Genomic DNA, 25,942 nt, shown 5'->3' with positions numbered 1-25,942 from the left:
AATCACGTGCGCGCTTGGTGGTTAGCAAATTTAACACCTGACACGTTATGATGAATGGACCAATGAGAACTCGACTCTCTGTCATGAATATGTATGAGGTATAGTTATTAATTATATATCTATAGACCTTATCGCAAATACCAATGCGCAAGCGCAGACTGTTGAATGAGGTGCATTGTGGGATACATATGAATCAAATTTGTAATCAGCTAGACCACAATGCACCTAATTCCAAGCTTTACGCGCGCGCCCCAGTATTTGCGAAAAGGTCTATGCTGAAACAGTTGTGCCACATCACGTGATACGCGCGACGCGCACAGCATTCCCTTATAAGATTGTTTACCCGAGGGCCTTGACTGGGCCATTTCATAGCTCGAGGGGTGTTGTGTTGAAAGAAATCTTTGAAAATGTAAAATGTTTGCATTTATTTTACTTTTTGACCATAAGTGTTGATATTTTTTGACCGAAAAGGTGTTTGTGAATGGGAAGTCAAGTGTGTTGAATCGGTTTTCAACTAGTGGTTTAAACCACTATAGTTGAAAACCTCTTCACCGCACACTGATTCCCTTTTTTATGCTAGTTTGTTCTTTTAGTTGTTACTTTCCATCCTCACTTCCTTCCATTCGTAAAACCAGTTCTAACCATCATACCTTTAGTTGCCCATACAACACACACCAAGTCTCAGAGATCTCATTGTCCGATTAGCCCTGGCGGCCTTACACTTTCGTTTTGTACTGCAGTGACGTCCTGGACATATCAGGGTACATTTCTGGGGCGGAAAATTTTCACAGCTTCATAACTCAAATCTTACCTGCAAGAAAGCACCAATTTCAACAGATTCACATTCCATGACAGCATATGTTTTTCTGCGGTGGGTTTTGATCGTCATATATTCTTCACAAATCCGTCATTTTCATGAAATAATGCAGCTCCCAACGTTAATGAATTCCCATTTTTGTTCGTACTCTCACAGTCTGCCGTGTGTATGTACGCAAGACGCACAACGGGCAAACTTTGAATTGTGTTGTTAACGCTATGCAGTCAAGATACGGTGACCAAAAATTCATGCGTCTAAGCTTGCATCATGCGTCTTGTACGCGAATGTATACGCGTACGCACGACAACAGACAACACTGTGAGAAAACGATCGAAACGGGAATTTTTTAACATTGGAAGCTGCATTATTTCACGAAAATGACGGATTTGTGAGGAAAATATGAGGACCAAAACCCACCGCAGAAAAAAGTATGCCGCCATGGAACGTGAATCTGTTGAAATTAGTGGCTTGATGCAGGTAAGATTTAAGTTATGAAGCTGTGAAATGTTTCCGCCCCAGAAACGGGCCTCAATAGTTAGGACTCTGTTCCTGTGTACAGAGAAATAGTCCTATATAGGGCTAATAGACTGTGCAAGTCTCGCACGTAGCGAAAACGAGAACTTAATTCGAAAAAAGTATATTTTTGTACAAAACCAAATTGTATTGAAATTGTGATTTGTTAAAAAATTCTTAAAGATTATTTTTTTTAACGTACTTTTTGTATAATTATTATTTTAATTCGTGTACATAATAATTGTTTTGTTTAAATTAACGTAAACATTATACATTTATCGGGACGAGGATCGCTGTTCGACATCGACCTGGATGGTTTTTCTAATAAACCCCGTTTGTGAATCACGTCCAATTGGTGCGATCATCACATAGGTTCAGCGATAATGGGAACGTCAATTGGGTAATATTCTTAATTGTTTAGAGTAAACCGGAAACTGGAGGTCAAGTTTTTTTGTTTAGTTTTCTTCGTTAATTTCTTGAATTGATTTTACTTTTCTGTTTTTAATCACTTATTTTTACATTCCCAAGAACATATTCACTTTTTAGAGTCATAACTTATGTTAAACTAAAATTATTGACAGAACAAAATCTCCCCAACGTAAAACTCCATTAGGTTGGGACCACAATGGTCTCGGAAGTTCAATTTCTCGCGAGACCTGCACAGTCTATTGTCCGATCAACAATCCCTCCCATTATTTATTCCCCTTTATTTACCCCACAGTAATTTGACCATCGGACTGTACACGCATTACCCGGAGTTACTATTATTCAATTAGCAAAGTCAAGCGGCTCTATGCTATCCAAGACTTCCTGGCTAATAATTACTTACCCTTTTCAACAGACTGTTGTTTCTCGAATTGTTTTCCCGCTTCTTTATTTTTTATAAAGAATTTACTTCATATCAACCCTTAGGTCTACCAAGTTTCTCGTCTTTAGTTCTTCGTGGTGTCTTGGATTCTTGTTCAACTGCTTCAAAAACCTGTGCCTCCAAAGTAAAAATACGGCCACCAGCACTAAGTTCTGAAAATAAGAAAGGTGAAACTTTTATTTTACTTTTAAACCATGCATGAAATAAGCAACAATAATGAATAAAACTGCATGTACAACCTACCATCAATAAGCCCGTAGCAATCACCAGAATGGTCAAGGTACCTATTCCATTAGTGGGGTTTGTCATCGGCGTCGCTGGTTCATTCAAGCCAGAATTGGCACGATCTGTGACTTCTTGTGGGTTAGCTGAAACAAACAACAATATTATTATTATTGAGGTAACTGGAACTTTTGTCTTATAAAGGGGGATAGAAAAAAGAGGTCAGTACTGTTTATTATAGTGCATTACTTTACATTACGGCCATTCCATAAATCGTACACAATGGCCTACCAAAATAATCAACAACAAACCATTACGCAATGAGAAAATAATCAAAAAGCTAAAACCTGAAACCCCAAAAATAAGCACACACAAATTGGCAAAAACCGAGAAAATACCACAATCCATAAAATAGATAACACAATTGATCTATCAGGTCTTCCGATACGGTAAAAAAAAATACATTTTTATAACAAAAAATCATTAACATTAAAGGAACGGACGAGTTGGTCTTTGAAAAGCGTTTGAAACCGTTTGTTATGAAATGCCTATGGTTAGAAAGATATTTTAAAAGCAGAATATAATGATCAATACAAGTATTACTCGAAATTGCACGGTTTTCCTTTTACGCCGCGAAGAAACACGGTCGGCCATTTTGTGGAGTCAAAATGTTGAATCCATAAAATGGCCGACCGGACGGGGTTAGACCAACTCGACCGATCCAAGGCAACGTGTTCCTTAATACAGTACGATACATCACTGTACTTATATGGGGTGGGGCTGCAACAATAGTAGCATAGTTAATAAAAAGCTTGTAATATAAAGTCATCCAAACAGATTTAAAAAAAAAACATCGGGGTTATCAGCCTTGCTAAGTTTACCAGTAAAAGAACATCCCTAGATTATTGACTCATTGGGATTAAGGTTGTGTCTATTGTTTGGTTTCAGGAGGGTAGCCGTGGTTGTGGTCTGGACAACAATGGCCCAAAAGGGAACAGCTTGAAGCGGGCCAGTACACCTGGGTCCATTTTCATAGAACTGCTAAGCACAACAATTTGCTTAGCCTGAAATGTTTGCCTTGATAAAGACAGAATTTCCCAACCAAATTTCTACGTGATTTTCAAGATAAGCATACAACAGCTGAATACCAGTAACTAGAAAAACTAGGTATTAAAGACAAAATGAAAATTCGGTTGGTAATCCTCTTTTTATCAAGGAAGAAATTTCATGCTTAGCAATTTTTTGTGCTAAGCATCTCTATAGAGGTCGTTCACACGCCGTACTAAAGTTGGTCTAAGTCCACTTAGACCGGTTCGGGTTCAACTTTTGTGCGTGTGAACGCAAATAAAGTTAGACCGGATCGGGTTTAAACCCCAAAACTTAAACCGTCCAGCGAGACGGTCTAAGTCTAAACCGGTTCGGGTTTATCTTTTAACACTGCGTGTGGACAGAATGACATCCGGTTTTAACTCACAACGGACGACCCATTGTGTGGTTCAATGCACACGCCCGGGACCCGGAGTGCTTGTATACGGTTTCTGTTGCCTCTGATGCTGAAAAGCACCGAGTATTTATATTACTTTCTTGCCGCTTACCGAGTTGGCGAAACCCTCTCGATCAGTGTATGCAGTTTAACACAGGCCCACGCCCATGATTTATTAAGTTCTGAAACAAAATTATATTTTCCAAGCTTTTTTTTGTTGAGTGTCCTACAATAAACTGAAACTGGTTTTTTTATGCGTATACTACGAGCGCAGCGAAGAAGCATATGTTGTATTGCTTCTCACATGTACAGCTCTGCCATCCCATAGTGATCACTCTCTGATATCCCATAGTTATCCATCATCGATCCCGTGGATGTGCCTTTCTATTGCCGTCACCGTTACTAGCGTGCTGTACTTTCAATCTAGTAGTACGAGAATGAACTGCAGTGGGCGCGAGGCTGTGTGTAGGGGAAATTCCCTACGCCAGCAATATCAACACGTTGTTGGGAAGTTGGGAAAATACTGCAAAGTACATGTCGTAACTTGCACGTGTGTAGTTGTGTTTATGAACGAATCGGAATAAAAATCGCGGCACCAGCTTTTGAGAGATCGCAACTTCCAATCGATTGAAGTACAAACTAAAAGTATTTATTAAATCGGAAACAGTGGTATAAAACAAAACACAAAAATGAAACGTGTTCTGTTTCATGGAATATGGACAATATTTTGGTGAGTTTTCTCGGCGGTTTGTATTAATATTTTGTTTGTTTAAAATAATTTCGAGTCGTGTTCATGTTTGTTTTAAGTGCCCATATCCTCCCAACGGTAAAACTGTTACCGCGTTCGATTGAGCCATTTGTATCAAATAATTATGCCCTGTCTGATCATCCAGGGCATGGGGCACTCGGTATCTCGGCATACTCTGTGCGTGAATCTGATGAATATAACCGGATGTTAGAGCAACGGGGTCGCGTCTACTTTGACCTCTTAAAACCGAAGATAAACCGGATCGGGTTTAACTCTGTGCTGTCTGAACGCAATGGGTTTTTATTTTTACGACCACCCCCCGCTGCTCGTAAAAGTTAGACCGGTTCGGGTCTAAGTTAGTACGCTGTCTGAACATACCCATAGGGTATGTTCAGACAGCGTACTAACTATAGGGTATGTTCAGACAGCGTACTAACTTAGACCCGAACCGGTCTAACTGCTCACCTGGTTTTAATACATCGGGTGGGATATTAAGGGCGTTTTTTTTTACCGTGGAAGAAAAGATCTCACGCCTATTCAAAAGCTCGATCCCCAAGAGGGCGATTAAGAAAAATACCGTCACCGGAATTGCAAAAGCAGTGACTGAACAGGGCCTGAGACAGAAACAAGCTGACGTAAAGACGGTGGGCTAGAGAACAAGTATAATGTTTTTGTAAGTAATCATTAATTCTGAATTTAATTCTAAACCGAGCAGGGCAAGCCAATGTGAACCCACAAACAAACTAATAAATTATCAACCAGCCGTCGATTTCACAAAACTCTTCCTAACTTAAGACTAATCTTGGGACTTATGACGAGTTCCAACCCTGCACTGTAGAATGCGGACCTTAAGATTAATCCTAAGTTAAGACGAGTTGCTCGTCCTAATTCGAGATAAGACGAGTCCTAACTCTTTATGAAATCGACCCTGGCCTAATTTGGGCAACTTGGATCTTCAAGTTTTTGGTAGATTTCAACCAGCGTTTTTCTGTGAGAGTTTGAAATTGAAATTGCCAACTTGACAAAAAGCTTCCTCTGTGTGAGCTTTATTGTCAAGTGACTCTTTCGGGATTTCTGAACCATTTTCCTTGACAACTAAGGTTGCACGCATCCCATCTTTGAAAAATCGTAGATACGCCCTGTAATACCTACCAGTCACAATATCATTTTGAGTTTTGATGGTCACTTCGATGTCTTCAAGGATACTGTTGTTTGCTACACACTTGAGGGTTAAGTTGTTTCTTTCAAGTGATGCCTTGAATGTCACATCGGAGTTAAACGTGCCGTTTACAAAGAAACATTCTAAGAAAAGAAACAAAATGGATTTAATTCAAAATACAAATAATAACTTGCTCGGTAAGAAAAAAAAAACATAAAGCTGCTAATAAAGAATGGCTCAAATAGTAGCGGCACAGGCCAAGCGAAAGACGACGGACGTGAAAATCCCAAAACGTTGGCGGCAAAGCGATGGCAACAACGGAAAACCAAAATTTGCTGACGGGCGGGAATGACCGTCAGCGACAGACAACGGCAAACGGGGAATGGCTGCGGCCGGGAAGTGGGTCTAGCGGGCAAAACTGGACGTTGTCTTGACGGAGCCTGGTAACCAGGAACGGGGTCAGACGGCTGTCAGTTGATTGGCTGACTCCAAGGAACGGTAACTGACGGTGGGTTGTGGCGACGATGACGTATTGGTGAATCAAATTAATTGGTTTTAAGCCAAAATTTAGTTTACAGTTTTTAAAATTGTCGCAAATGGCCATGATCGGGAAACAACTCAACCGTAACATTCGTCGTAGTGTGAGCCGGCCTTTTTCCTGTGAACTGTAAGAAAAACTTACACGAGAGACGTTAGACAAAACAAAAGTTCAATGATTTTTTTATTATTTTTTTTCAGAATCTGGGGTCAGAAGACAACTACCAAGCACGAACAAATGCGAGTTTCTACTAAACATTGATTTATTTGTCAATCCAGCCTGCAGATAAAAATGAATGGATGATCGTCTCTCCTTCAACTTTAAAGTTAAAAACAAAATGACAAAAACTTGGTACTACATTACAAGAATCTGCCATCGATTTCACCTAACTTTTCCTAACTAAGGATTAATCGTAGGACTTTTTAGGACGAGTTAAGTTCCGTATACTTATTAGACGTCAGGACGCATTGAACCCATCCCCAGTTAGGACGAGTTACTCGTCCTATTAAACACGAGATAGGATTAATCCTAGCGTTTCGTGAAATCGGCTGCTGCACTAATTCTGAACATGGGATTGGCCAGCAGCAAGAAATGTTCTGTTTGGCAGGTAAAACTAACCGGTTTCGCAGGAAGCAGGTTGAACACGAGGTTTGGCCGGAATTTCCTCCCATCTTTTTAAAACTGGAAACCAGACGAACCAACTGATGTTAATGGCCGGCTTAGCATGTTCTACTCTGCATGTCAAGTTGAGTTCAGCTCTGTCGGATAGCACTTCAACTGTGTTGGATGAATCTGTACCTTCCCATGACAGTTGATCGTCGATATACAGAGAAACCTTGGGGCGTTTTGATTTGCAGGAAACTGAAAGGACAATATAATTGAAATGGGTGTAATCATGAAATATGTTTCCAACTCAGTTTTAGGAATAAATACTTCAAAGGTAAAATTGCAACATATTTTGATTAGCCAACAATTATAAGATGGAATAAGATTACGAATGATTTGCCCAACATTCGCCAATTTCGCTCACATCTTACAAAAAAGAGGAAATAAAATATTGTTAAACAACAGTAAGTATAGGTTTTCTCGGTCAAATTCGGCAAATGAGCAGTCAATTTAATTTTCATGCGTTCGAATAAAAGCTGTTTTGTTTTTCCAGTTGTTACACTGCAAATTTGTTGGTCAAAAAATGTGTTGGGTAAATGCATTACTAATTTGTTGGTCAAAAATAATGGACGTTGGTTAAACAAAACCGTTGCCCAACACGCTTGGGCAAAGTTGACAAAATTATTGGTTAACTGATTGGTCCAATGTGTATTATTATTGTAGTTGGGCAAGATTTGCCCGATAAGTTGGTCAAAATTACCACAGTTACCAATGGTGTTGTGCACAAAGCTTTCTGGTTGTTGGGCAAAGTTCCCGGTGCGCATTTTATTATTGCAAGTACAATGTTCGTACTGTATATGTAGTAGTATAATAGGCCATACACATACACACACAAGCAACATCATGGCGGCTGGCTGTCAAAAATACTCTTCGAGATTAGGGAATGGAGTGCTTCTCTGAAACATTATAGGTAAGATGCTAACAACGACCAATATTTAAAGGTATACCCATAGAATACACTGATTCATGTGTAGGAACACAGTTTAGTTTTCAGAAGTAAAGTAGGACGGAGCCCACCATGCATAGATTGATGTTTACTCCCGTGTAGTGGGGGAATGGCTGCACAGTCCGTTGTCGTTAACGATCGAAAGACAAGGGTTAGATTGAATCCGTTGTGTTCCAGACTTTTTGATCGGGCTCAGTTATCTTGTCAAAATTATATACAGCCAATATAATTTGGAAATTATAATTAAAAAAAAAAAAAAAAAAAGGGAAACAAAGCAGTGAACACTGTTGATTGCTGACTCTTTTACCAGGTTACTTCTGACATACATTTACCTCATCAGATCGAAAAATACTACGCTGCCCAGCTTCCAGCAGATACAACAAAGCAGAAGTTGAAGCAGAAGTGAAGAGGAATGACTGGCTAAAAACATTATAGACTGCACATATCAGATGAATGCAGAGTGGAAAGAGTACCGCAAATTAAATGCCCTTTCCGAATTGAAGTTTTTGTTGCATCATTTTACGTTTAAAAAAAAGGCACTCATCTTCCTCTTTTTGAAAAAAGTCCGGACGATCAACGTATTTTTTTTTTTTTTTGACCTAACCAACAATTGAATAAAGGAGTAACCAACAAAATACTCAATCATTGCCACTTTTGTTGGGTAACAACCTTTGCCCAACACGGTTGCCGTTTAGTTGCATCATTTTACGTTTTAAAAAAAAGGGCACTCATCTTCCTCTTTTTGAAAAAATCCGGACGATCAACGTATTTTTTTATTTTTTGGCCTAACCAACAATTGAACAAAGGAGTAACCAACAAAAATACTCAATCATTGCTACTTTTGTTGGGTAACAACCTTTGCCCAACACGGTTGCCTAACGTTGGTTCTAATATCAATTGACTACATTATTGGGTAACATTTTAACCAACATAATGGTAAACAAACTTGTCCAACTATTAGTCAAAAAATATTACCCAACTTTTGGGTAAAATGATTTGACCAATATGTTTTGTCAAACTGTTTGCCCAACTATTGGATAAACGTTGTTGCCCAACCACTGTTGGTTAAATTATGCCCAATTATGTAGCCAGTTGATATTTGAACCAACGTTGGGCAAACAAAATGGGCAATTTTTGACCAACTAGATTTGCAGTGTACTGTGTTTCAAACTCAGTTTTGGGTCGAGTCAAATTCCTTATAAGCACTCTGTTCAATTTAGCATAGCAGCATTCTTTTTCGTGACACACACGCCTCCAGAAGCGTTTGCGAATTTGAATGCTGCTTTGATGAACTGTTAAATTGAATAATTATTTTGTTAATTCGAATGACGCAACATTACGTTTGACTAAATCCCAAAACGAAATCGAATGACCCTTTTGAGCAGCATTCGATTTTGCGCGAAAAAGAATAGCTTGGTGGTTAAATTGTCTGCTCTTTCTCGGTCAATTGCGGCAAATGAGCAGCCAATTATTAACCACCAAGCTTTTCTAATTCGCGCGAAATCGAATTCTACTAAAGTGTTAAAGGAACTCGAATGCCTCAAAACGAAATTAAATGGCCGAAGTCTGAATTTGAAATGCAGTAACAACTGGAAAGGTAAAACGGTTTTAATTCGAACGCATGAAAATGAAATTGGCTGCTCATTTTTGTCGAATTTGACCGAGAAAACCTATATTTATAATCGTTCTCAGTATTAAACTACCATTAATTAATATGGGAATAAAAGGGTAGCGACGAGTTCTTCAACGTACGTTTACAGCCGGCAGGGTCGGCGGCCGTGCGATAAAGGCCCGAGCCGAAGGCAACGACCCTGCAAGGTTTTAAACGGACGTTTAAGAACGAGTCATACTGGCGTGATCGACAGCATTATGCACCGCATCACATTATAACCCATTACAATGTGCTAGATTAGAAATAATGTTTTCATACAAGTTTTCAACACTTGGCTCCACTCTTTCAGGTATATACAGAGCGCTTTAATACGCCACGAGGGGTGTCATAAAGCGCTATAATATAAGAACCCGTTATTATTATAAGTATAAGAACCGAATTTGGTTACTCACCCTTTTCAGAAACTTCAACTGATCCATCTTCAGGTGCTTTATCCCACGGAACATATCTGTAGCTATATGTGCCTTCTGCTGACACAGTTACGTTGGTGATCACCAACGAAGTATCTTGAATGTCATACCGCTCAGTATTACTGATTTGATGGGTAGTAACTCCGTGGAAATATGTTATTATACTTTCCGGGGAATGCGAGCTTCCCTTCGGTAAGAAATACCAGTATATCGCTTCAGTGTCACTTGCCGCATAGCCTCTATCCACCATAGCAGGACAAGGTACAACCCCTTTAGTGCCTCTCTCAAATTCAAAGCGCCTCGGAGAGATGCCACTGGTGCATGCAGCACAGAGAGTGACGACGAATACTACTATCCCAATCATGACTGATGATGAATATCCTGTTAAAAAATAGTATTAATAAAGAACAAAAAATGTTGAGCTCCAAAAATAAAACTAAAACAATTAGTTTGAACGGTACGAGAAATAGGACGTAGAGTTCCCTTACTAAAACGTCTAACGAACGTTGGACGTGCAGACGTCGGCAAACAAAGTTCGACGTTATAACAGGCATAAAATTACTCGGGTTGGATTCGAACCCACGACCTTTGCAATTATAGAGCAGTGTCATACCAACTAGACCACCGAGATTGACCGATATCTAGAGGCAGTTTGAATCCCTGGAATCCTATGTTGCGAGTTGGATAAGTTTAATAATTTGGACAATTGAGGGCCACGCGTTTTTTCATTAAGTTTTTTTTGTGTTCAGATTTTGAGGACCTGGATCCCAAACCAGCGGTAAGAGGACATTTTAGGCATTGGTAATGTATCATTGTTGGTATTGCTGTGATTATTGGTGATTTGGGTGGTTATTCTTGGGTTTAAATGGGGTACGTTTATTTTGGGATAGTTTCGTATTTTTTTGTAATCTAGGTCATGCCATTACGGGAGCGTTTCATGTACGTTAGGCTAGGTGGACTTGGGACATTTTATGGGTTCTCTTCCCAGTATATTCATAGGTTTTGGGAGGGTTTCCTGTAATGGGTTAGTCGTAAGTAGTTAATTTCATGCCAGGGGTGCTTGGTAATTATAGTTAGGGCCTGTTTTATATAACTTTATTTGAGCTGTAGGCAACAGCGCCCTCTCGTGGCCAGTTTATGTAATTCCAAATTTTTCCTGGATTTGTTGGTTTTTCGCATAGGCGTTTTGAAGTTGTTAGACAAATATTGTTTAATAATTGTTGTCTGTGTTTTTGACCCTATAGTTGACGTGGCAAGGCAGTTGTAATAGTGCAAGGCAGTGGCATAAGATAATTGTATGTTGAAGAAGTTGAACAATAAAGAAATAACTCAGAAATAAAACGTTGTTTCAATCAACCGACGTTACATCCTATGTTTTAGCAGCGGGTACTGCAAACGATTTAGTATATTATATGCTAATTTGCATCGGGGATAAAGAATATTCGTTTTGGTTTTTACCCATATACACCGATGTGTCTTGAATATTAGCATAGTACACTCAGTACTTACCAGAGTTCTGTGAAAAATAATCAAAGGCATTTAAAAAATAGTATCAACAGAACTATAGAAAGAGAGGAGAGACTACAAAGAATAATAATAAAACCCATAACTCAGACATATTTTTGCGAAACATGACAGGACAAAGGGGTTTCGGAACATAGAGGTGAAACAACAAAGATGTGTTGGGACATCAGGCGGCGAGAGAACAAGATGAATCGGCATAGAGGTCACAAAAGGCAACACGACCGTCTCTTGTCAACACGAAAAATAAATTCAATAGCTAAACACAACTTGGATTCGGTGGAGTTGCATTTTCAGTTTCTCAAAGTGGGAATTTCCAGAACCAAATCAGCCTGTTGGTGATTTCCAGTTAAAGGAAACAAATCTTACGAGTAAAACCTCTCATTTATTTATTTTATCTCAATATACCGACCAAAAAAAACCACACTAAAACCCAATAGAACATTATTTTAAATTAGTCCGGGTCAACATGTCATCAGTTCGAATGTCGGATAACATTATAATATTTGATATTTTGACTGTGATCGGGGCGATTTTCTTTCTTATTCCTTCTTTTTGTAATACTGCACATCATTTATATTTTACATAAAGCACGATTGCTTACGGCTGCACCTTTCATCAAAATAAACATAACTCATTTGTGCGTGTAAGTGTGTATGCTTATATACAATACAATACAATACAATACAATGGGTTTTTATATAGCGCCATTTCATTTAGACCACAGCGCTTTAAACGAACAATAGCAATGCAGATGAATAATAAAGCAATAAACAGACACTAAGGAAAAAGATGTTTTTTAAGTGTTTTCTTGAAAATAGGCAGTGAAATTGAGGTGCGTATTGTGATGGGAAGATGCTTCACACCGATATTGGCGTATTGTATTTTGTTTAATACATTCATATAAATTCCTGGCATCAACAAATTGCCGTATGATTTTCTTACGTACTATATCTTACAAAAGATCAGTTCTGATCTGTATTTCACCTAGCCCACCTTGTTGAGCTGTTAATGGCTCCGCTTTTAACATCGGTGGGCTTTATTTCACCTAATTGTGTTTTTCCTTTGCAGAATATATAAACGGCTGACATAATCTTACATTCCTGTTTTAAAAGTGGGTACATATTTGTTTTAACACGTTTTACAGTGCATACAACATGAAAACAATAACGACTTTACAAGTTAAGTCTTGCTGCCGGAAATCGTTGTGATTTTAAATCTAGACATCTACATAAGAGAGAGGAGGGAATTGCAGTTATACATTGCAAACATTAAAACCTTGAAGTGAGCTACACAGAGGTCATAAACATGTACTGTACATCATGTAGTGCACTTGTGCTCAATCTGATTTGGTCGCCATTTCGCCAACGTCTCACGGATGAATTGGATGTACAATCCACTTTGTTTTTCCAAACTAAAATATACAATCCTCATTTTACTAATAAAGTTGTACCCATGAAATGAACTCTCAACGCTACGCATTTTCATGGAGCTCCATTTGTGTAGCTCACTGGAGAGCACATGGCTGGTGTTTACTGATGTCAAAGGCATATAAATACACCAACGACTACAAATGAATTGCACGTTTGAACACAGTATATGGCGGCCGATGACATTGCATAGTACTTATAAAAAGACGTATAAATAAACCAATGTGTTATCCTGATGTTTAGCAATTCTCTGCTCAAGCATAACAGAAAAAGGGCAATACATAAACTCACAAAAACCTTTGTCCGTAAGCCCTTTCAACCATAATAAGCCCCAACCCGAAATGCTCTAAAATCTATCAGCCTCATTTCAAATTTTGAAAATTTGGGGACTACTTTTTTATAATATGATGTGGGCGCAACTTTTTGGGGCGCAGTGGCTAGTGTTCAACCGTGTGGTTCATGGTGGCACTCTCGGCATACTGTCCACGTTATTTTCAAGTACTGTTAAGTATTCGAGCATTATTATTTTGTTTCTGATTTCGCCACAATTTAATTGTATCAATGGTAAAGTAGCCTAAATAACGATCAAAAAATTGTTTGAAGTGTTTCCCCCTTTCTTGTCAAAAATCTTATTTCCCCATTCCTGTTTTTGTTTTTTTCTCCGCCTTTTTTTCTCAATACTGTTAACTGTTTTTAATTTGACATAATTCAATAAAAACGTGGCATTAAATTATTTAGGTTGATTCGTTAAGGTTGTTATATCAGTGGTGTATTTCATTTGGGGGAATGCGAGTACCGGTATAGGACATATTTCATTAGTTTTTTCAATTACAATATTCGATATTTCCATTTCAAGAGGTCCGATTGGTTAATATTTAATATAACTGGCAATAAAACACTTCTAGTCAAACAATATTAAAACAAAAAAAATAAAGTTTGGATTCTTGCGAACACAAATTCCAAGAAGATTTTTTGGCGTCAATTTTGACCCCCCCCCCCCCTCCAAGCAAATAAAAGTTGGCAAGGGGGCAGCTTAAATCAGATACAAAATATTGGGCATTTATTGATATCAATATTTCAATAAGATACAAAGAACTTGGCTTATATTGACATCAATATTTAAATTAAGACAGAAAGAGTTTGTCATTTATTGATATCGATATTTATCTAAAACATATTTGTACCAGCTGAGTAGTTTTCAATAGAAGCATGACAATAAATAACTAATCATAATAATGTACTACATTGTATAAGTTTTACTTTCATGCCTGATGTTTCATCCCTAGCAGGGTCTTTCCTGAGGCTGTAAATCTATAAATTTGGCTTGGCACTGTTTAAAAATTATGCATTGACTGAATCCTACAATTGTATTAAATAGTCCGAACAAATACAATTTGGAAATCCTTTGTTTAATGTGACTTAAAAAACAACAACATTGTGCTCTTAAAATTTACGTTTCGGCTCGAACTAAAGCATTTTTGTTTTGCTAAACCTGAGGCAGAAAAACCAACATGCACCCAAGTACGATCCGCTAACAAATGATAAACGTAACTATAAATGAAGCGACCATCGAAAAACATTGTACAAAACACGTTCGTTAGCGATTTCTTTTTTTTTTTTTTAACGAAGGTACTTCACCTCTACTTTGTAGTTCTTGTTTCGCTGACTAGCTTGAACACTTCCAAGGAATTGCCCCGTTGTATTGTCGAAATGAAACTTCACCAGATGATTAGATTTCAGGGCAATTTCACCACGACGAATCGCCTTGAGGTAATCAGCAAAAAATACTACCAGACCGTAATGCGTCGCCGCCATGTTTCTCGGCGTGTGTGTGTATTATGACATCGACATGTGTGGATTTTTGACCCCCAAACATGCAAATTACACAGGTCGTTATGGAGACGCCCTCTGAGGTCACCTCCGAACATTAGCATTCATTTCATTGCTTTCCAGCGGGAGTAACTTCAAGGCAGCTGTCAGCGAAATATTTGTTATCAGGAGGATAAAGGCCAATGAGATTTGCAAACACGCTCCAATTGATGGTGAATTATTGTTCATCAGTTGGAATCTGAAGCAACAAAATTGGAAGAACTTACAGCAGTTTGGTCAGGACTCAGGATGTACATTTTGCCAAATCCGTTTTGTACTAAGCAATCGGCCGTCTTTTTATAAAATGGATATGGGTAGAAAGATGTTGTAAAAGTAGAATACAATGATCCACACAAACATGCCTCAAAATTGCGTGGTTTTCTTTTTACCTCGTCGACTAACACGTCGGCCATTTATGGGGGTCAAAATTTTGACTCCCATAAATGGCCGACCGTGTTAGTTCGCACAGTAGAAGGAAAACCACGCAATTTCGAGGCAAACTTGTGTGGATCATTGTATTCTACTTTTAAAATAGCTTTCCAACCATATGCAGTATATAAAAAAAGACGGTTACAAACGCTTTTGTTTTGACCAACTCGTCCGATCCAAGGCAACGTGTTCCTTTAACGTTTTCCTTTGCAGATTTTTTGTTAACCTTTTCCTTTTCAGATTTGTACATACCCAGCAAACATAATAACGTGCCCTGAACGTCGCTACGACGTTATTTGAATGTTGGGAGAACGTTTTTATTTAACGTTGTACGGACGGATAAGTGTGGAGTTTTGTCAACGTCTAGATAACGTCGCGTCATGACGTAATATAATAACGTTGTGAAAACGTTAAATCTTCACGTTTTGATAAAGTTATTTCTGAACGTGATTGTGACGTATGCATTTTGAGAAACGTTTAACTTCGAAGTTCTCCGGTTATAGAAAAAATAGATCACTTTTTATTCCCCAAAGTTTAGATCTAAGAAATATTCTTCCTGTGTGAAAATAATCGTCCTGTTTTTTCCCGGTGAAATGTGACTTACGTAAGGTTGCATAAACAACTATCAATCCAAATTCTTAACACTCAGTTGTAACAAAAACTTTAAAGGCCCCGCCACGGAGTTGAACCCGACTCCGGAGGCAAACGGTTCTACCACTAGACCAACTCGATCAGTTAAGCCTTAAAAAATCCTACTGATATATTCCCGTCGCCCATTATTTTTTTCAAATCTAAGTCGTAACAAAAACTGTGCTTGCCCTGGCCAGGATTTGAACCAGTAACCTCCGACTCCGGAGGCGAAACAGTTGACAAAATCCTGGTGATAAATGACCGTCACCCATAAATTTTTGTGTAATATATTTTGGTACAAACATTAATTGAAACCTATACATGTGTAAAACTTATCTTCACTTTCAGCTGAAGTTCGTGCTATATACCCCCTCCCGACATGGAGGGTGCGTGACCAGCACGTGTGAAAGTATGGCCTCCGTACGACCACGGAGGAAGGAATAGAAGGAGCTCGAACAACCCGCAAAACCGCAGAGTAACAAAAGAATACCCTGACAATGCCCCCGTCTAACCAGTGGAAAAAAAGATAGGAGACCTCCAGCTGGACGGCCGATTAACGAGCAGGATTAGTTTTTAAGAAGGAGGTAATTTCTCACGCAAATAATAAAAGACTTCAGCTGAAAATTAAGCCTGTTATTATAGGCATCTGAAGGCACACCAAGTATTGCACCGGGAGACCACAAACTTACCTTAATGCCGAAACTTGAATCTTGAGGTCGAAGTTAAAAGCAACTCTGGTAAAAAACAAAAACAAAACATAAAATGAAACGTTACGACTTTTGGAAATCGCTGTTTTGTACATCTTCCCACAAGCTTCCCATGTTCACATCTTCATAGTGTCGAACTGTTTGGTCTCCACTCATGAGTAATGTATGCTATTATTATAGTGTGCTTACGTCAAGCATGTATTTTGTATTTCAGCGAAATATTTGTTACCAGGAGGATAAAGGCCAATGAGATTTGCAAACACGCTCCAATTGATGCTGAATTATTATTCATCAGTTGGAATCTGAAGCAACAAAATTGGAAGAACTTACAGCAGTTTGGTCAGGACTCGGGATGTACATTTTGCCAAATCCGTTTCGTACTAAGCAATCGGCCGTCGGGTTTTGTTAACAAAAGAGCCCTCATGTGCGGCTGACTCGGGTACATTTTTAGGAATTTCTCGATACAAAATTAACCAAACTGGACGTACAAACCCTTTAAATAACTATAAAATTGTTTTCTAAAATTGAAATTGGCGGAAACTTTGACCATCCTCAAGGCAAATAAAAGTACACGTGACACACAAAACTGCCATTTGCTAGTTTAAGACTCGTCTTAAGACTCATCTTTTTAAAGCCATTGGACACTTTCTGAAGAGAACAAAAATTAAAAGTTCACAGATTTACAAATAAATTGGACGGTTTACAGAAGGTAATGGTGAAAGACTTCTCTTGAAATATTACTCGACCATGAAATGCTTTTTTGTGAAAATATTAAAACGATAATATTATCAATTCTCGATGTCTCGATAACAAGGGTGGATTTTTCCGTTATTTTCTCCCGTCTCCGATGACCGATTGAGCTTAAATTGTCACAGGTTTGTTATTTTATATATCAGTTGTGATACACGAAGTGTGAGCCTTTGGACAATACTGTGTACCGAAAGTGTCCAATGGCTTGAAGCAGTATTTTTGTTAAAATTCGAATTGTCGTTATTGTACTTTTTACATTGTAAAATGAAAATGCTGTTAGTATTGTACAGTTTTTTATCAGTATTCTTGACATTGACATTTAACTTTTGTAAATCTCTCCTTTTTAACTGGTGGTTTCAACTTTTTTGCCAGTCTGTATGATTATCTAGATTCCTGAAATTATTTGTTTGTGTATTACTTTGTATGCATTTGTCTGGTCCAGACTTTTACTGTTGTTCTTCGCCTTGAGGCGGATTCTTTCTGCTGTTGGTTTTGCGCTTTGTGAGTTTTCTTGTCTTTATTATTATCATTCATATTAGGATATTTCGAAACGAATGTGCATTTCAAAAAGTTAAAGGTTGCCATCTGATTTCCATTTAGCTTTGTTTATCAGCAATCTACCTCATCGCTGCCTATGTTTTGATGACACGTAGTATAAAATTGGATGGGAAATCCCCTTATGTAAATCGAGCACGCAATCACAATTTTAAGGCTCGGGCGCATGAATACTAGTATGTGCGAATAGTCAGTTCTTGCGAATATCGTGTAAAACCCTCCGAACATTATAGCATTCATCTCATTGCTTTCCAGCGGGAGTAACATCAAGGCAGCTGTCAGCGAAATATTTGTTACCAGGAGGATAAAGGCCAATGAGATTTGCAAACACGCTCCAATTGATGCTGAATTATTATTCATCAGTTGGAATCTGAAGCAACAAAATTGGAAGAACTTACAGCAGTTTGGTCAGGACTCGGGATGTACATTTTGCCAAATCCGTTTCGTACTAAGCAATCGGCCGTCGGGTTTTGTTAACAAAAGAGCCCTCATGTGCGGCTGACTCGGGTACATTTTTAGGAATTTCTCGATACAAAATTAACCAAACTGGACGTACAAACCCTTTAAATAACTATAAAATTGTTTTCTAAAAATGAAATAAGTGAGCGGATGAAGGAGTAAATATTCAAGACCAATAAAATTGCCGTTTCTATTAAGTTTGTATAGGGTTCCAGAGATATGATTCATATAAAATTGGATGTTATTGTAAGCAACTAAAACCATAATCAGTCTCAATTCCCAAAATGCTCTAAAATCTACGAGCCTCATTTCAAATTTTGTAGTTGTGCAAAGTGAACTTGTATGTTGCCAAATTGTTGTATTGGGTTTGTTACATTCTCGTACTTTGTGATGGTAAACAACATTCCGGACTACTTTATTCTAATTATGAAGTGGGCGCCATTATTTTGGCGCAGTGGCTAGTGTTCAACCGTTTCAAAATATTCATCCGTAGAAGTGTAAACTGCAATGTAAGTATAAGCTTTATTGTTGTTCAATTTGGTTGAAAAATGATTTCTGGAAACAGTATTTTTTTTAAGTTGGTGTGCATGTAAACAAAGCCGCGTAATGATCATGTGAATGGTTTCTGACGGAGTACGTGTGGTTCATGGTGGCACTCTCGGCATACTGTCCATGAAGCTATAATACTAGCATACGTTACTCATGAGAAATATTTCTTATCAAAAAAATGCAGCATACTTCCGTGTGTAGTGGAGACCAAACAGTTCGACACTATGAAGATGTGAACATGGGAATCTTGTGGGAAGACGTACAAAACTAACGTCGATAACACTTGTAAAAAAAAAAGATAGCGTAAAACATTATTTCTATTATCATAATTTATGTACAATAAAAGCTAATTTCTATTAAGTGTATTGTGCATAAATGATTTTTTTACTAGTGACACCGACGTTATTTTCGAAGTATTCGAGCCGTTTTTCTGATTTCGCCACAAATTTTAAGTGTTTCCCCCTTTTTTCCCCCTTTTTTTCTCTCTCTTTTTTTCTCTCAGTACCGTTAACTTTTTTTAATTTGACATAATTATTCCCAAACTTTAAATTGATTTTAAAGTACAACGCTAACTTCGTGCGACACATGCCAGTGAACTGTCAAAACACTGTTCGGTAACTTTGTTAAAACAAGTTTCCACAACGTCCCATTATCAGACGATGAAAACTACGTCGTTGCAAAGTTAATTGTAATCAAATTGCAATCAAATTGTACATGGGTGGGTGACCACCGGAAGACCACAAACTTACCTTAATGCCGAAACTTGAATCTTGAGGTAAAAGCAACTCTGGTAAAAAACAAAAACAAAACATAAAATGAAACGTTACGACTTTTGGAAATCGCTGTTTTGTACATCTTCCCACAAGCTTCCCATGTTCACATCTTCATAGTGTCGAACTGTTTGGTCTCCACTCATGAGTAATGTATGCTATTATTATAATGTGCTTACGTCAAGCATGTATTTTGTATTTCAGCGAAATATTTGTTACCAGGAGGATAAAGGCCAATGAGATTTGCAAACACGCGGTGTGGTTCATGGTGGCACTCTCGGCATACTGTCCATGAAGCTATAATACTAGCATACGTTACTCATGAGAAATATTTCTTATCAAAAAAATGCAGCATACTTCCGTGTGTAGTGGAGACCAAACAGTGAGTAACAAAGGGGTATTTTTTGGACAAATAAGACTATACAATAATATGCATTGACAACTGGGACTGGGAACTACACGGGAAATGTACATTGTGTTTGCGTGAATGTTTACTAAGTAATCAAAAGCCATAGTTAGTGTTTTTCAAAAGTTTGGCCTGGAGTGCTATATGAGACTTGGGCGGTTGCCAGTTCTGTTGGCGTACCAAACAATCTCGCAGTTTTAAGCGCGCTAAATGAGTTCTGGGGTTGGCGACAGTTTTATGGCGTCGGCCCTACCGCTATGGCTAACAATCAACAAACTTCAAAATAAGTTGATCTAGAAGTGTATTTTGAAAGTGAGTACAAACTTCTTTGTCTTTTATATCGGTTAAAAATGGTGACGGGAATTACGCAACAGTAAAATAAGAGGTTGGTCTGCATTAGTTTTTGGGAAGGAGTTCTGACGGAGAAATGACAGTTCACGATGCACTGTCAGCCTATGCTACTAAAGCTTGTACACTTACCGGGCTTTTGGGGACCAATAGTGAGACAAGTCATGGCCCTTAGTAGGCTACCCTAGACATAGTTCACAATTCCTGCCATAATCTTGCCATAAAATGTAAACTTTGTGACGAACAAATTAATGTAAAACTTAAAGTTTTTTGTTGTTGTTGTACTCGTTTAAAACAGGTTCTTATTTGTTAAAAACGACCATCACTTCCCGATTTCGCATTTTTCCGCATTACTAAATTTTGACACAGGCCCTTATCAATACCCTGACCAGGCATAAATTACCTCAGTGGGGTAACATTATTCTTAAAATCAGTTTGTTTCAACTTGGGAAAATACTCATATTTCTTAAAGCTTACCGATTTCCGACTTTAAAATAAAAATGCTATATTTCTGCTCCTCGTCACTAAATAATATTGCACTACTCATTTTTTTGTTTTTGTATTTTTTTGTTGTACTGTCAGCTGTTTTTATAACACGTCACTATGGTTTTTGGGAAAGTCACCCTCTCACGGTAGATGCGTCGAACCACTCCTTAAAAAGCTATCATGACTGCATATTTGTGTGATTACAAAGGCGAAAATAATCAGAACTTTTGCGCAAGACAGGCTATAATTATATGTATTGTATTTCAGTTTAATTATGTAGTGACGTATGGTTCGACATACCCACTTGGCAGTGTTGTTATGGTGATGCAACTTGTAGCTGGTACCCGTGCTTCACAAAACATTAGTTTTCGGGGGATGGCACGGGATTGGGACTTGAGTCAAGTCTAACCGTCACACAGAGTTCAAGCACAAACCTTTCAAGTATACAGTAATGTATGGTACACACAATAGTGGGTAGCAGACGTCTGCATGAGTGAATGTCTGATTTGAACAGAATGTTAAACGGACCGTCTCAACAAGCTCAACAACATACAGCAATGCTCTTGGAAATTTGCAGTAATTATGTCAAACCGAAACAAGAAGATACCTCGACTGTTAAGGGAACTAAAATGTGATAAATAAATAAATAAATAAATAATAAATAATTTATTGAATTTATACTGCTTAGAATGTACACGTTCGAGCGCATAACAAAATAATTAGACAGTGAATAAAAAGCTAGCAACTAGTAAAAAGCAATAATAATAATAATAATAATAATAATAATAATAATAATAATAATAATAATAATAATAATAATAATAATAATAATAATAATAATAATAATAATAATAATAATAATAATAATAATAATAATAATAATAATAATAATAATAATAATAATAATAATAATAATAATAATAATAATAATAATAATAATAATAATAATAATAATAATAATAATAATAATAATAATAATAATAATAATAATAATAATAATAATAATAATAATAATAATAATAATAATAATAATAATAATAATAATAATAATAATAATAATAATAATAATAATAATAATAATAATAATAATAATAATAATAATAATAATAATAATAATAATAATAATAATAATAATAATAATAATAATAATAATAATAATAATAATAATAATAATAATAATAATAATAATAATAATAATAATAATAATAATAATAATAATAATAATAATAATAATAATAATAATAATAATAATAATAATAATAATAATAATAATAATAATAATAATAATAATAATAATAATAATAATAATAATAATAATAATAATAATAATAATAATAATAATAATAATAATAATAATAATAATAATAATAATAATAATAATAATAATAATAATAATAATAATAATAATAATAATAATAATAATAATAATAATAATAATAATAATAATAATAATAATAATAATAATAATAATAATAATAATAATAATAATAATAATAATAATAATAATAATAATAATAATAATAATAATAATAATAATAATAATAATAATAATAATAATAATAATAATAATAATAATAATAATAATAATAATAATAATAATAATAATAATAATAATAATAATAATAATAATAATAATAATAATAATAATAATAATAATAATAATAATAATAATAATAATAATAATAATAATAATAATAATAATAATAATAATAATAATAATAATAATAATAATAATAATAATAATAATAATAATAATAATAATAATAATAATAATAATAATAATAATAATAATAATAATAATAATAATAATAATAATAATAATAATAATAATAATAATAATAATAATAATAATAATAATAATAATAATAATAATAATAATAATAATAATAATAATAATAATAATAATAATAATAATAATAATAATAATAATAATAATAATAATAATAATAATAATAATAATAATAATAATAATAATAATAATAATAATAATAATAATAATAATAATAATAATAATAATAATAATAATAATAATAATAATAATAATAATAATAATAATAATAATAATAATAATAATAATAATAATAATAATAATAATAATAATAATAATAATAATAATAATAATAATAATAATAATAATAATAATAATAATAATAATAATAATAATAATAATAATAATAATAATAATAATAATAATAATAATAATAATAATAATAATAATAATAATAATAATAATAATAATAATAATAATAATAATAATAATAATAATAATAATAACAACCGTATTTCTATAGCGCCTATAACACCTCCAAAAGAAAGTCTCTAAGCGCTCAGAGGAGAACAAAAGAATAATTAAGTATATGAAGATTTGAATAGATGTGTTTTGAGAAGAGTCTTGAAACTTGAGATCGCAGTGGCTTGTTTGATGTGTAGAGGGAGATTGTTCCATAAGTGAGGTGCAGCAAACTGAAAACTACATTGACCATATGCTTTGGTGGTAACTCTAGGGATGAAGAGGGTGTCTTTGTTAGCGGAACGGAGGTTTCTAGTAGGAGTGTATGGAGTTAGTAGATCTTTCAGGTAAGTTGGTCCACTTCCACGACTGCATTGAAATGTTTGAAGGAGAATTTTGAAGATGATGCGAGCATGAATAGGACGCCAATGGAGAGATTGCAAAGCTGGAGTAATTGAATCGCGTTTTCTTAACCGGGTGATGAGATGAGCCGCAGAGTTTTGAATGAGTTGGAGTTTTCTGAGCTGTGAGTCGGGCAATCCATAGATGAGACTATTGCAGTAATCGAGATGACAAATTACAAAAGCATGGATGAGCTTTTCTGCTGTTGTTTTATTTATGAACTGGCGAATTTGACCGATCTTGTGTAGGGCAAACGAGGCGGAACGGCATTTTGTATTGACAAACTTATCCATGGCAAAAGATTTGTCAAATGTCACACCAAGGTTTCTCGCTTTGTCGACAGAATGAACTGGTATACCATCAATTTGAATACAAGATAGTGGAAATACAAGGAAATACAACAATCTAAAAATATGAAAAGCACAAGACCTTACAGGATTTCCCAAACTCGAGTCAAAATGCATTAACATAGACGGAAGGCGTTTCCCACAGTGACAATCTGTAATTTGTACGTCATGTCAGAAATCAAGAGAAAGGACACATCTTGCGCGAAAAGTTTTGTTTTTTATTCGATTATTATCTCGCAACTTCGACGACCATTTGGGGTAAAGTTTTCACAGTTTTGTGTGCATCTTATGTTGTGATACACCAAGTGAGAAGACTGGTCTAGTGAGAAGACTGGTCTTTGACAATTACCAAAGGTTTCGAGTGTCTTTAACGGGAAGACATCGAGCTTGCCATAAGTATAGAAGTATTGATCAGATTCAGCTGGGAAAAGTAGGAGGTTTGGTGTCATCTTTTAAAACTTCAATTCATCAAACTTTTTGCTGATCAAAATAAATTTGCCCGTCTTGGTTGCAACAAAATAAAGTAAGGTTCTTCGTGCAAACGGTGACGATATTTTAAAGTAAACGATAAAGAAACTAGCAAAATGTCTAGAAGGGAAAAGGTAATGTTTATTTAAATTCACAAAGGGAAATGTTTGTTCTAGAGAATGACATCGTTCGTTTTGTTTTCGTTTTGCATTGAGGGTGCAATGCTTTTTGTGAACTGTTGATTCACTCATTGGTATTTCAAAGTGACAACCATTTTTGTGATAACAAACTGCGTGAGTCAGCAACCAAGAAATACCATAAATCATTCATTTGTTGGGATTCGAGTATAACAGAGGAGTATTAAATTATTTGCTGCGAAATCGGTAGGTACGACGACAAATAATAACTTTAATAATCTCGTTTCCAACAGCATGCTGACAAACCATTCAATCACCCTTATTCTGTTTATTATTTATATTATGTAAACTTTTGTTGTCGAACTATTCATGTACGTTGTTCTTCTTACGATTGTAATGCTTACTGCAATTTGGCAAAACAACAGACTAAACTATCTATATTATCTATTGTTATACAAATGTGTGTTATGTTTGGAACCTTGCACCCCGTCTGCTGTCGAATTTGCACGATGATTAAAAAGCCTAAAATGTTATCACGTTTACAAGAGGGTGAACTTTATAGAGCTCCAACTGACGAGCGAATACAACAAATCGTGACAATAAACCGATTTCTAAAGCTACTGTTGTACTGTTTTTATGCCTTTTTGCCATAATATTTTCCTGGCTTTTCTGAATTTGGGCGGAGACAAACATATTTTGGCGACAGTTATATTTTTAACTGTTATGCTCTCCTGGGCATCCCACTTTTGTTTAAATTAAGTTTTTTATATACTATTTTGTAATGTGTGTAGGCGGCGTGTACTTGTGAATGTTTTGCTCGGATAAATATTAATATTAGTAATAATGCTATAATGGTATGAGTTCCTGTCATTGCTCAAATCAACCAAATACAAAAAAAAGTAATGTTAAAAAAAATAATCTTCACACAAATTTGTTAAAGTCATGCAGCTATTTGAAAGGAAGTTACAAGCTGCTGAGAAAGTCAGCCGTTTATATATTCTGCAAAGGAAAAACACAATCAGATGAAATGCAGTCCTGAACTGATCCATCTTAAGATTATATGCTCGTTAGAAAATCATACGGCAATTTGTTGATGCCAGGGATTCATATAGGTATAGGCCTATGCAGTTGCCAGAAAAAAAAAAGAAAAAAAAAAAAACATTTGCAGCGATTTCCACAAGAGTCACAACGTTTCATTTTATGTTTTTTTTTTTTTTACCAGAGTGTGAAAGCTATTCAACTTCGACCACAAGATTCACGGTTTCGGCCTTAAAGGTAAGTTATATAGCGGTCTCCCAGTGCTTTATTATTACAAATCCCTCTTTAGGAATGGTGTTGCCTTATAGTTCGTAATGAAATATAAGGCACTGGACATTAAGGGCACTGAACACGTTTGGTAATGTCAAA

The 25,942-nt window shown here is 35.7% G+C and overlaps 2 protein-coding genes across 4 annotated transcripts in view; one reads left to right on the top strand and one right to left on the bottom strand.

Annotated features, from left to right (window-relative positions):
• Positions 1–466: 466 nt before the first annotated feature.
• LOC139951760 (uncharacterized) lies at positions 467–20,000 on the bottom strand. 2 transcript variants are annotated; one of them, XM_071950839.1, is made up of 8 exons: positions 19,931–20,000; positions 19,691–19,728; positions 16,611–16,655; positions 10,025–10,423; positions 6,967–7,209; positions 5,804–5,953; positions 2,442–2,566; positions 467–2,350 (listed from the first exon to the last, which is right to left on the bottom strand). In XM_071950839.1, exons 4-8 carry the CDS (start codon positions 10,404–10,406, stop codon positions 2,222–2,224), a joined length of 1,029 nt encoding a protein of 342 aa, XP_071806940.1. In that variant the 5' UTR covers positions 10,407–10,423; positions 16,611–16,655; positions 19,691–19,728; positions 19,931–20,000; the 3' UTR covers positions 467–2,221. The 2 variants fall into 2 exon arrangements, with proteins under 2 accessions (XP_071806940.1, XP_071806941.1); XM_071950840.1 differs by lacking the exons at positions 16,611–16,655; positions 19,691–19,728; positions 19,931–20,000 and adding an exon at positions 14,632–14,835.
• The window catches only part of LOC139951759 (uncharacterized), a 20,686-nt gene continuing 13,090 nt past the window's right edge, over positions 18,347–25,942 (top strand). For both annotated transcript variants that reach the window (XM_071950838.1, XM_071950837.1), the window contains exons 1-2: positions 18,347–18,901; positions 25,758–25,810. The gene's annotated coding sequence lies outside the window, so the exon portion shown is untranslated. The remainder of the gene's footprint in view (positions 18,902–25,757; positions 25,811–25,942) is intronic.

This window comes from Asterias amurensis, chromosome 19 (genome assembly GCF_032118995.1).
Source record: "Asterias amurensis chromosome 19, ASM3211899v1".
Lineage (NCBI taxonomy): Eukaryota > Metazoa > Echinodermata > Asteroidea > Forcipulatida > Asteriidae > Asterias > Asterias amurensis.
Note: the sequence above shows the minus strand (reverse complement) of the source record. Positions and strands in the feature narration are given on the sequence as shown.

Coding starts and splice junctions, on each gene's coding strand:
- LOC139951760 (XM_071950839.1), bottom strand. CDS start 10,406: ATGATTGGGATAGTAGTATTCGTCGTCACTCTCTGTGCTGCATGCACC. Junction 2,567..5,803: donor TCAAAATGATATTGTGACTG/GTAGGTATTACA, acceptor TGTTTGTTTCAG/CTAACCCACAAGAAGTCACA. Junction 2,351..2,441: donor TTGCTACGGGCTTATTGATG/GTAGGTTGTACA, acceptor TCTTATTTTCAG/AACTTAGTGCTGGTGGCCGT.